The sequence below is a fragment of the Nomascus leucogenys genome, chromosome 8 (genome assembly GCF_006542625.1).
Source record: "Nomascus leucogenys isolate Asia chromosome 8, Asia_NLE_v1, whole genome shotgun sequence".
NCBI lineage: Eukaryota > Metazoa > Chordata > Mammalia > Primates > Hylobatidae > Nomascus > Nomascus leucogenys.
In genome coordinates this window covers 19,010,330-19,023,011 of record NC_044388.1, presented here as the reverse complement: position 1 = coordinate 19,023,011, position 12,682 = coordinate 19,010,330, and the positions used below count along the sequence as shown (strand labels likewise).

The window sequence follows — 12,682 nt, the reverse complement described above, 5'->3', positions numbered from 1 at the left end:
CCAACCTGGCATCCTGGGGATGAAGCCTCATGGTGGATAAGCTTTCTGATGTGTTGCTGGATTTGATTTGCCAGTATTTTGTTGAGGATTTTTGCATCAATGTTCACCAAGGATATTGGCCTGAAGTTTTCTTTTTTTGTTATTGTGTCTGTGCCAGCTTTTGGTATCAAGATGATGCTGGCCTCATAGAATGTTTTAGGGAGGAGTCCCTCCTTTTCAATTTTTTGAAATAGTTTCAGTAGTAATGGTACCAACTATTTTTTGTGTATCTGGTAGAATTAAGTTTTGAATCTGTCTGGTCCTGGGCTTTGTTTGGTTGGTAGGCTATTTATTGCTGCCTCTATTGAAAAACTCATTATTGGTCTGTTCAGGGATTCTATTTCTTCCTGGTTCTGTCTTGAGACAGTGTATGTGTCCAGGAGTTTATTCATTTCTTCTAGATTTCCTAGTTTATGTGCATAGAGGTGTTTATAACATTCTCTGATGGTTGTTTGTAGTTCTGTGGGGTCAGTGGTAATATCCCTCTTATTAACTCTGATTGTGTTTATTTGAATCTTCTCTTTTTTCTTCTTTGTTACTATAGCTAGCGGTCTATTATAATATTATTTTTCAAAAAAACCCTTCCTGGATTCATCAGTCTTTTGAATGGTTTTTCGTGTCTCTATCTCCTTCAGTTCAGCTTTGATTTTGGTTATTTCTTGTCTTCCGCTAGCTTTGGGGTTTGTTTGGTCTTGGTTCTCAAGTTCTTTCAGTTGTGATGTTAGGTTGTTGACTTGAGATCTTTCTAGCTTTTTGATTGGGCATTTTAGTGCTGGAAATTTCCATTTTAATACTGCTTTAGCTGTGTCCCAGAGATTCTGGTACATTGTGTCTTTGTGCTCATTAGTTTCAAAGAACTCCTTGATTTCTGCCTTAATTTCATTATTTGCCCCCAAATCATTCAGGAACAGGTTATTCAATTTTTATGTAATTGTATGGTTTTGAGTGGATTTCTTAGTCTTGAGTTCTGATTTGATTGTGCTGTGGTCCAAAAAGCTGTTTTTATGATTTCAGTACTTTCGCATTTGCTGAGAAGTGTTTTACTTGTGATTATGTGATCAATTTTAGAGTAAGTGCCATGTGGTGGTGAGAAGAATGTATATTCTGTTGTTTTGCATGGAGAGTTCTGTAGATATCTATCAGGTCCATTTGATCCAGAGCTGAGTTCAGGTCCTGAATATCTTTGTTAATTTTCTGTCTTGATGATGTGTTAATATTGTCTGTGGGGTGTTAAAGTCTCCCACTGTTATTGTGTGGAGGTCTAAGTCTCTTTGAAGGTCTCTAAAAACTTTCTATATGAATCTGGGTGCTCCTATGTTGGGTGCGTACATATTTAGGATAGTTAGCTCTTCTTGCTGAATTAAACCTTTTACCATTATGTAATGGCTTTCTTTGCCTTTTTTGATCTTTGTTGGTTTAAAGTCTGTTTCGTTGGAAACTAGGATTGCAAGCCCTGCTTTTTTTTTTTTTTTTCCATTTGCTTGGTAAATTTTCCTCCATCCTTTTATTTTGAGCCTATATGTGTCAAGAGACCTTGCGTGTGAGACGGGTCTCTTGAAGACCACATACCAAAACCCATTATTTTAAACTGACAACAACTGAACACTGATTGCATAAAGAAACAGACAAACTAACAAACAAGCAAAGAAAAAAATTAATAAAAACCCTGCACTTTAACTTTGTCCCCCAGATTTTTAACTTTTTGTTGTTTCTGTTTATATATTATTTTAATGACTATGTCTTGAAAAGTTGTTGTAGTTAATTTTTTTTTATTTTCTTTCATAGAAAGAAAATAAATAGAAAAATAAAAGTATTTCATTATACTTTCTTTCTAAGGGATTGTTATGTCTTCTTTTCCCCACAGAAATGTATTTATTTAATATTTTTATTTCTATAGGTTTTTGGGGGCAGGTGGTATTTGGTTACATGAGTAAGTTCTTTAGTGGTGATTTGTGAGATTTGGTGCATCCATCACCTAAGCAGTATACACTGCACTCAGTTTGTAGTCTTTTAGCACTCACCCCCCTCCCACCCTTTCCCCTGAGTCCCCACAGTCCATAGCATCATTCTTATGCCTTTATATCTTAGCTTAGCTACCACTTGTAAGTGAGAACATATAACATTTGGTTTTCCATTTCTGAGTTACTTCACTTAGAATAATAATCTCCAGTTCCATCTAGGTTGCTGTGAATGCCATTAATTCATTCCTTTTTATGGCTCAGTAGTATTCCATGGTATACAAATACCACAATTTCTTTATCCACTCATTGATTGATAGACATTTGGGCTGGTTCCATATTTTTACAATTGCAAATTATGCTGCTATAAACATGCGACCAGTTTATCTTTTACGCTTTCTACTCAAAATATTCGTAGTTTACACACCACCATTATAGCATTATAATATTCTGTGTTTTCTGTGTATTTATTTGTTATTACCAGTGAGTTTTGAACCTTCGGATGATTTCTTATTGCTCATTAATGTTGTGTTGTTTCAGATTGAAGAACTTCCTTTACAGTTCTGGTGTTAATGAAATCCCTCAGCTTTTGTTTGTCTAGGAAAGTCTTTATTTCTCTTTCATAATTAAGAATATTTTTGCTGGATATGCCATTCTAGGATACAAGCTTTTCCCTTCAGCACTTTAAATATGTTATACCACTCTCCCCTGGTCTTTAAGGTTTCTACTGAGAATTCTGCTGTCAGATGTATTAGAGCTGTATTATATGTAATTTGTTTTTCTTTTCTCTTATTCCTTTTAGGATATTTTCTTTAGACCTTTGGGAGTTTGATTATTAACTGTCTTGAAGTCATCTTATTTGGGTTATATCTGTCTGGTGTTCTATAACCTTCTCGTACTTGAATGTTGATATCTTTCTCTAAGTTTGGGAAGTTCTCTCTTATTATCCCTTTGAATAAACTTTCCACCCTTATCTCTTTTTCTCCTTATCCTTTATGGCCAATAACTCTTAGATTTGTCCTTTTGAGGCTATTTTCTTGATCTTGTAGGCATGCTTCATTTTTAAACATTCTTTTTTCTCTTATCTCTTCTGATGGTCTGTTTTCAAATAGCCTATCTTCAAGCTAATTCCTTCTTCTGCTTGATCAATTTTGCTGTTAAGAGAATCTGATGCCTTATATAGTATGTCATTTGCATTTTTCAACTCCAGAATTTCTGCTTGATTTCTTACAATTATTTCAATCTCTTTGTTAAATTTATTTGATAGGCTTCTGAATTCCTTCTCTGTGTTATCTTGAATTTCATCAAGTTTCCTCAAAATAGCTATTTTGAATCCTCTATCTGAAAGGCCACATAACTCTTTTGTTCCAGGATTGGTCTCTGGTGCTTTATTTAGTTTGTTTGTTGAGGGCATGTTTTTGTGAATGGTCTTGATGCTTGTAGATATTCACCAGTATATCTGGATATTGAAGATTTATATATTTATTGTAGTCTTTGCAGTCTGGGCTTGTTTGTACTCATCCTTCTTGGGAAGGCTTTCCAGGTATTCAAAGGGATTTGGGTGTTGTGGTCTGTTTTTGGTCACTGTGACTGTATCTGCATTAGGGGGCATCCCAAGCTCAGTGATGCTGGGCTCTTTCAGACTTGTAGAGGTACAGTGGTGGTCTTGGATAAGATCTGGAAGAATTCCCTGGATTACCAGGTGGAAACCCTTCTCCTCTTCCTTTACTTTCTCCCAAACCAATGGAGTCTCTCTGTAATGAGCTGCCTGGAGTTGAAGGTTGGGTGACATGAGCACCCCTGTGGCTGCCACCACTGGACTGCACTGGGTCAGATGTGAAGCCAGCATAGCACTGAGTCTCACCCAAGGCCTAGGATAACCCTGCTTGGCTACTCCCTATGTTCACACAAGGCTCTAGTACTCTACAAACAGGAGATGGCAAAGTCAGCCAGGGTATGTGCTTCCCTTCACGTTAGTGAGTTCCTCCCAGTCCCAGGCAGGTCCAGAAATGCCATCTGGGAGCCAGAGCTTGGAGTCAGAAACCTTAGGATTCCACCTCATGCTCTATTCTACTGTGTTTGAGCTAGTACCCAAGCCATAAGACAAAGTTTTTCCCACTCTTCCCTCCCCTTTCCACAAGCAGAGGAGCCTCTCCCTTGGCCACCACCACCCTAGGACCACAGCAAGTACTGCCTGCCTACCACCAACGTTCACTCAAGGCCCAAGTATTCATTAGTCAGCTTGTGGTGAATGCTCCCAGGCATAGGACTCTCTCTTCAGGGCAGTGGACTCCTCTCTTACCCAAAGCTGGTCCAGAAATGCTATCCAAGAGCCAAAGCCTTTAATCGGGGACCCCAAGAGCCCAATTGCTGCTCTATCTCACTGTGGCTGAGCTGGTACCTAAGTTGCAAAATGAAGTCCCCTCTACTTGTCCCTGTCTTTTGCTCAAGCAGAATCTCTCCCAATAGCCACAATAGCTGGGAATGCACTGCATCACATCTAAAGCCACCATGTCTCTGTGTTTCACCCAAGGCCCATGACGAGTACAGCCTGGCTATAATTGCTGATTATTCGGGACCAAGAGATTTTTAGTCAGAAGATAATGGATCCTGCTTCCCTTCAAGGTAGTAGGCTTCCTTCTGGCCCAGGGTTTGTCTAGAAATGTCATCTGGGAGCTAGGGTCTGGAATGGGGACCTCAGGACTCTGCCTGGTGCCCTATTCCATTGTGGCTGAGATGGTATCCAAGTTGTAAGACAAAGTTATATTTATACTTTCCTCTCCTCAAGTGGGAGGAAGGAGTGTCTCCTGGAGCCGTGTGCTGCACTGCTTAGGGTGTGAGGCACACATTCCTTGGTGGTGCATGCACCTGAGGGGTGGTGCAGGCATTCCCTTGATGACTTCGGCTGGTGTCTCACTAGGTTGCATACCCTCATAGCCCACTGGCTATCAGTCCAGCAGAGCACCAGTACTTGCCCAGGAATTGCAGTATTTGTGGCTTAGACTGCCTTCCAAATTTATTTAGGACCCCAGAGCCCTTCAGCCTGCAGTGGCAAAGATTGCCAGAACTCAGGTTTCTACTACTGATGTGAGTGATTCCCTCTGGCTAGGACTGGTTTAAATTCTACCTCCACGGGCACAGGATAAGTTATGCCCAGTATTGCTTTCTGCTGTGATGGGGCAGCACTGAGTTCCAGTGCAAGGTCCCATAATCACTGTCTCTTCCCCAAGCACACAGATTCTCTATCTGCACTACACAGCCACTGCCAAGCGGATGAGGGAGGAGTGGTATCAGCAATTCAAGACTGTCTTTCCTACCCTCTTCAGTGTCTCTCTCAGTGATAATGATGTTAAAACCAAGAACTGTGGTCATTCACCTGATGTTTGGTTCTTATGAAGGTGCTTTGTGTGTGTGTGTGGAGAGTTGTTTAATTTGATGTTCTTATGGGGAGGATGATTAGAGGATGATTAGTGGAGGCTTCTATTTGGCCATCTTGCTCTATTTCCTTCAAAAGAAGTTTGTTTCACCTAAGGAAACTTAATGGGTGAAAGACCACTTTTGGTGGTGGTAATGAGATGCCACTCAGGGCAACTGTGCTGGCTGCACCTCAATTTATTCTTCATGGATTAAGTTCCAAAGAATTACATTGTTCTACAGCATGCAATAGACATACTATTTATATTTAACAGCATTTATTTATTCTTTTATTAAACACATTTTATTAGATATCAACTTTGTATCAGATGATATCCACAGCTAGCCCATCCAAGGCTATTTAATTTTTGCCTATCAATCATAACAACGACATGAAACATTCCCCTAACAACACCTGCAACTCTGTCACTTCAGGAAATTGAATTTCCAATGTGATGTTGTAGGGACATAGCAACCACACCATCACCTTATGAAAGTCACGGGGGTTTCTTCTTTTTTTCACTCTGCAAATGGTATGCAAGCATAATTTTTCACTCTGCAAATGGTATGCAAGCATAACTGGGTCTTCTCTCAGCTCCAAGTAATTCACAAGTATATCACTTCCTTCTTATCAATGTACCTCATTCCTACAGAATCCCTCTTGGACTGGCTTACAAGTAAAATAAAATGAAAAATGGAGATCATGGTTAGTTGCTGAATCTGTGTGTGGTAGTGGGTAGTAGGAGGTAGGGTAATAAGAGATAAAGTTGGGGCCACTTGGAGAAAGAAGAGGAAGAGTGAGAAGGAGATACAGCTAGACTAAATGGCTGCTAAGAAAGGTCAGGTGTTCATGTGATAGGACTGACATCAGTGCAATGTATGTACTTTTCCTGGGGAAGCAGATTGACTTCCCAAAGTACCATGAAGCTCAGAGTCAAACAACCTCAATTGAAACCTCAGCTCCATCCTTTGTTAGCTGTGAGACCTGGGAAAGTGACTTAACCTCCTTAAAGTTCAGTTTCTTCAACTGTAAAATGGGGGTCATCATCATCATCATCATCATGTGTAAGGAATTTTTGTGAGAAATAAAATTATGCATGCAAATAACAGTGTCAAATGCTTGACACCTAGACGCCTAAACATCCTCATTAAATGATAGCTAGTATTTATACTTTTATTATGAATGAGTTGCTAATTGTCTGTTTTGAAAGTTAACAATAGAAATTGGGGTTAGAAAGTCTCTTCTGACAACTAAATTGAGGATTAAACGTGAAAAAAAAAACAAGCTAAAAATGGCAGAACCTTCTTGAGGACATTGAAGATTTCAGGCCTTAGTTGATATCTATAGACATTAAGAAATAAAAGGAGGCTGGGCGTGGTGGCTCACGCCTGTAATCCCAGCACTTTGGGAGGCCGAGACAGGTGGTTCATGGGGTCAGGAGTTCAAGACCAGCCTGGCCAAGATGGTGAAACCATATCTCTACTAAAAATACAAAAATTAGCTGGGCATGGTGGTGGGTGCCTGTGGTCCCAGCTACTCAGGAGGCTGAGGCAGAGAATTGTTTGAAGCTGGGAGGCGGCAGTTGCAGTGAGCCAAGATTGCACCACTGCACTCCAGCGTGGGTGACACAGTGAGACTCCATCTCAAAAAAAAAAAAGAGTTTCTCAAAACAGGTCAATTTATCATCATCTTAGGAGATAAGAGGGCATAGCTGAAGATGAGTCTTCTTACCTCAGTTCGGTGCACCAGCTGCTGAGTTGCATCATCATTCATACGAAAAATTTCCAGAAATGGGTCAGATTTACTGAAGAAATCCTAAAATAGATAAACATCAATGAGTTGTTGTTTTTCCCCTGCATTTGATCTAGTCCTGATCAATCAGGAATATTTAATTAACAGGAAAACCCTCTTGATTTCCTATTGCTTATATGTGGAAGGGAGGCCATGCTTATCCTCTCTTCCTGCCCGGTTCTACCCAAACTCTCTTCTCTTTACCTGTGATGATGTGCCTCACCCTTTCTTCCTTTGTTCCTCATCCCTGAGATCCACCCTTGGCTAGAATGAACTGCATCTGAAAGCTCAGTTCTTTGTAAAGTCAGTACTTGGTTAGTTGAAATTCAAAGTATTCTTCAAAGATCAATTCAAATTCCAGTTCTTTGAAAATCACTGTATCTGTTGTCTTAAACAGATTCATTATGGTTATTTTAATGCCTATGTAATGACTACAATGTCTGGATCACCTATAGGTCTGTTTTTATTATCTCTTTCTTAGTTCTACCTCTTGGTATGCTTGTTAATTTTTTACTAAATAGTAGACAATGTGTAATGAAGATTATGAAGGTTTTTACATGAGTCTTTAGCTTCTAGCAAGTGGTTATAATGGGAGAAGTCTCCTGAATCCAATTAGGATTAAGCTATTTAGAGGTTGAATTTCTTCAAATGTCTTTAAAGCCCGTATCTAATTCTGATTCCCTTTACTCCTTGGGTATAGTCCTTAAAGGACCCTAAATGAAAACCTGAGTGTTCATGAGGGGTGTTCTTCCTTGACAAGTCTTCAATGCCAATTTTTATTTGTGAGAACCTCAAATGCTCTGTTTATTTTCATAATTTCTTAGCTCTAGGTTTTTGTTTAGTTTCTCTCTATGCTGCTTTTGCTAATTAGCAAATGCCTTGAGATGATAAGCCACTCATACTGTTGGACTACTTGTCTTCTCTGATGCATCTATGAGTCTTTATCCTTTGCTCTCTCAATAGCCCTGAAGTTCAGTTTTTCTCCCCAGTCCCATGAGACCACCAAAAGCTCTGCTCAGTTTCTGTTTCTTAGTAGCCATTTTTTAAAACTAGGCTTCCCAGCCTTTCTATCCACACTATTTTAGGAATCAGCCTTGAGGAATTCCCTTGAGTGGAAAATCTGCACAGAATGTCTTAAGTACCTCCATTGGTTTCTCTCCTGTCCAGTTTCTTGGCCCCTCAAATCTACACTGCCTCAGGACTCTCAAATACATGTCTCTTGTGTCTTTTCTAGTGTTTATATTTGTTTTTAGTGAGATAATGATGTAAAATAAATAAGTGCTTCATTGTTGGAAATGGAACCTATCTCTATCCCTTTTAAAAACTTGATTTTTACCCCCAGTAGATTATAAATTCTCAAAGAGGAGAAGCTTTATTTTCCTTTATATTTCTACTATTTCCTCAGCATTTTCCGTAGTGTCTAGATTTTAGTAGTACATAGTGTTTATTGAATGAATGAATAAATACATAAATAAGTGAATGGATACCTGGTATAGAATAGGAGGCTATCTGAGCAAAATCCTTATTCATCACCATCACATTTTTATTATGAATTCCACCAGGTAATTTTTTTCCAGAAATCTAGACTTTAGCAGAGTAGAATTAAGCCCATATTTGCCTTAAAAGTCATTTATTATTCCTAAAAGTTAAGCAAGCCAGAGTCAAACTCATTATTTTCCTTTGGTCTCTACTTCTAAATTTTTCCTTACTATCAATGTCTTTACCAGCCATCCTAGTCTTCAGCTCAGCAAAATATTTGTAGCACATACACTGATCAAAGAGCTTTTGTGCTTGATGTTAAGATATAAAGACAGACAGAACCTGATCTCAGTTTTCCAAAGTACCATCTAGGTTGCTGGTAAGAAAAGTATACAAATAAATATAACCCAGGGCTAGGTATAAATGAGTGAATGAGTGAATGAATGAATGAATGTACGAGGATTATTGAGGGAAGAGAGGGGAGTTGATGAATTTTTAACAGACATAGAGGAGGATACCCCAAGTAATTTAATGAGACTATAGCCTAAGGAAGCATAGGGGAGGAATTGGAGACAATGCTGGCAAAGTTGGCCCCATGATATGAAGGACCTTAAATGCTCATCTGAAGTCTTTGCACTGGCCTGGAGAGGCAGGGGGAATCATTGAAGGATTTTGAGCAGAAAAGTAATATAGTTGGCTCTGCAGTGAAGAATGTCAGTCTAGAAACTTTGTAGGATGTCTTAGAAAGAGGAGATGAGAGGTGGGAATAACTATCTTCCCCTTTGCTTTCCTTGCATGCAACCAGGAACCAAACACCATGTGCTCCACAACACCCAGAGTCTGGAACATTTGCTACTACTCTGTTTCTGAAGGTACCAAATTACCATAGCCTTCATCTTGTCAAGACCCCAAAATGGTGGCTTTCATCATAATATTGCCCTTCAAACATTGTCTCTCCTCCAAAACGGCCCATTTCTCTCTCAGATGCACTTCTATCTGATTCCCACCTCTATGCATTTACTCAAGACATTTGCCCCTTAGGCTGGTTTCTGTTTCTATATGCATCTTAAAAAATTAAAACCTCCCTGTCTTCTCCCTTTCCCTATGAATGTGGGATACAGCAGCTTGTTCCTACATGCCCTTGGGCTCCTCCTGTAACTTCATGCTTTGCCTCTTTAAATAGATTGTTGGTCCCTCAGGGGATGTTTTTATGATTCATACTTAAAAACTGCTAACCACAATGTACGAACTTTCTCATTTTTTCCCTCTTTACTGTTAATTTAAAACTTTTGCTACCATCACTTTTATTTAAAAATGAAAAATATAGAAAACAGATGACAAAAATAAAAAGAAGGAAAAAAGAACCCATAACTGAACCCATAATTCCATAACCATCAATAGAATTTTGGTAAATCTTTTTCTAGACTCTACATATACGTTTCTGTCTTTCTTTTTAAAAATTTTGTAATCATGATCGATATACAATTTAGTACCCTATTTATTTCTTTTGCTTGTTGTATATTTATTTTACATGTTGTATATTACAATGCTTTTTCTATTTTATTTCACATTCTTTTTAAATACCATGAATGAATTTGGCAAGAAGTTATTGTCAGGAGGGCATACTGAAAAGTCAATGAAAGAAAGGTCAGGTATGGCCTCTGTCTTCAGGTAGCTGAAAATCCATATTCAGCGTACTGGCTTTAGCGCTGCTTTCAAATCTCAACTCTACCACATATAATCTGAATAATTGTGGACAAAATATTTAATTTCTCCAAGGCTTAGTTTGCCATTCATAATGGAAGGGGTATCACCCTTTGCCTCATAGTGACATAGGAAAATTAGAGGAGCTGATGTATGGGAAGTGTTGAGTCCAGTGCCTGGTACATGGTGAGGACTGAAAAAAATGTTAGCTTGCAAAAATCCTAAACAAAATACTAGCAACCCAAATCCAGTGGCACAACAAAATTTAATCCATCACAATCAAGTACGCTTTATTCCTGGGAAGCAAGGTTGGTTCAATGTACACATATCAAAAACCATGTGATCATCTCCATAGATGTAGAAAAAAGGTTTTGATACAACCCAACATCCCTTCATGATAAAAACCCTTAACAAACTAGGCAGTACAGGAACATACCTGAAAATAATAAGAGCCATCTATGACAAACCCATAGCCAACATCATACTGAATGGGCAAAAGCTGGAAGCATTCTGCTTAAGAGCAGGAACAAGACAAGCATGTCGACTCTCACCATTCCTGTTCAATATAGTACTAAAAGTCCTCGCCAGAGCACTCAGGCAAGAGAAAGAAATAAAAGACATCCAAATAGGAAAAGAAGTCAAATTTTCTCTAATTCTATACCTAGAAAACCCTAAAGACTATGGCAAAAGACTCCTAGAACTGATCTTCAGCAAAGTTTCTGAATACAAAGTCAATGTGCAAAAATCAGTAGCATTTCTATACAAAGTGAGAGCTCCATCAAGAACAATCCCATTTACAATAGCTAGAAAAAATGAAATGCCTAGGAATACATCTAACCAAAGAGGTAAAATATCTCTACAACAAAACTACAAAACACTGGTGAAAGAAATCATAGATGACACAAACAAATGGAAAAGCATTCCATGCTCATGGATCGAAAGAATCAATATTGTTAAAATGGCCATACTGTCAAAAGCAATCTACAGATTCAATGGTACTTACATCAAACTATAAACATAGTTTTTCACAGAATTAGAAAAAGCTGTTGCAAAATTCATATGGAACAAAAAAGAGCCTGAATCACCAAAGTAATCCTAAGCAAAAAGAACAAAGCCAGAAGCATCACATTACCCAACTTCAAACTATACTATAAGGCTACAATAACCAAAGAAGCATGGTACTGGGACAAAAACAGACACATAAGACCAATGGAACAGGATAGAGAATCCAGAAATAAAGCCACATATCTACAGCCATCTCTTCTTTGACAAAGTTGACAAAAACAAGAAATGAAGAAACAACTGTCTATTCAATAAATAATGCTGGGATAACTGGCTAGCAATATGCAGAAGAATGAAACTGGACTCTTACATTTCACCATACACAAAAATTAATTCAAGATTGAATAAAACTTTAAATGTTAAGACCTCAAATTATAGAAATCCTAGAGGAGAACATATGAAATATCATTCTGGATATTGGCCTTGGCAAAGAATTTATGTCTAAGTCCTCAAAAGCAACAAAAACAAATTGCAACAAAGAATACTGACAAGTCGGACCTAATTAAACTAAAGAGCTTCTGCACAGTTAAAAAAAAAAAAAAAAACAACAGAGTAAACAAGTGGCTGATAGAGTGGGAGAAAATATTATCAAACTATTCATCTGGCAAAGATCTAATATTCAGAATCTATAAGGAACTTAACTCAATAAGCAAAAATAAATAAAGAACCCCATTAAAACTTGGACAAAGGACATGAGCAGACACTTGTCAAAAGATGACCTGCAAGTGGTCAACATACATACGAAAAAATGCCCAGTGTCACTGATTGTGAGAGAAATGCAAATCAAAACCACAATGAGATACCATCTCACACCAGTCAGAATACCTATTACTAAAATGTCAAAAAATAACAGATGTTGGTGAGGCTGTGGGGAAAAGGAAACACTTATATACTGTTTGTGGGAATGTAAATTAGTTCAGCCACTGTGGAAAGCAGTTTAGAGATTTCTTTAAAACAGAACTACCATTCAACCCAGCCATCCTATTACTGGTATATACCCAAAGGAAAAGAAATCATTTTGCCAAAAAGACACATGCACGCGTATGTTCATCAAAGCACTATTCATAATAGCAAAGGCATATAATCAATCTAGGTGCCAATCAACAGCGAATTGGATAAAGAAAATTTGGCACTTATATACCATAGAATACTACACAGCCATTAAAAAAAAAAATGTTTTCTGTAACACCCTGGATGCAGCTGAAGGCCATTATCCTAAGGGAATTAACACAGC

At 38.2% G+C, this 12,682-nt stretch overlaps 1 protein-coding gene across 1 annotated transcript in view; it reads right to left on the bottom strand.

Annotated features, from left to right (window-relative positions):
• The window catches only part of CPNE4 (copine 4), a 531,957-nt gene that overhangs the window by 154,798 nt on the left and 364,477 nt on the right, over positions 1–12,682 (bottom strand). Inside the window, exon 8 of the mRNA XM_003265221.4 lies at positions 7,144–7,227. Within this exon, the coding sequence (XP_003265269.1) occupies positions 7,144–7,227 (84 nt within the window). The remainder of the gene's footprint in view (positions 1–7,143; positions 7,228–12,682) is intronic.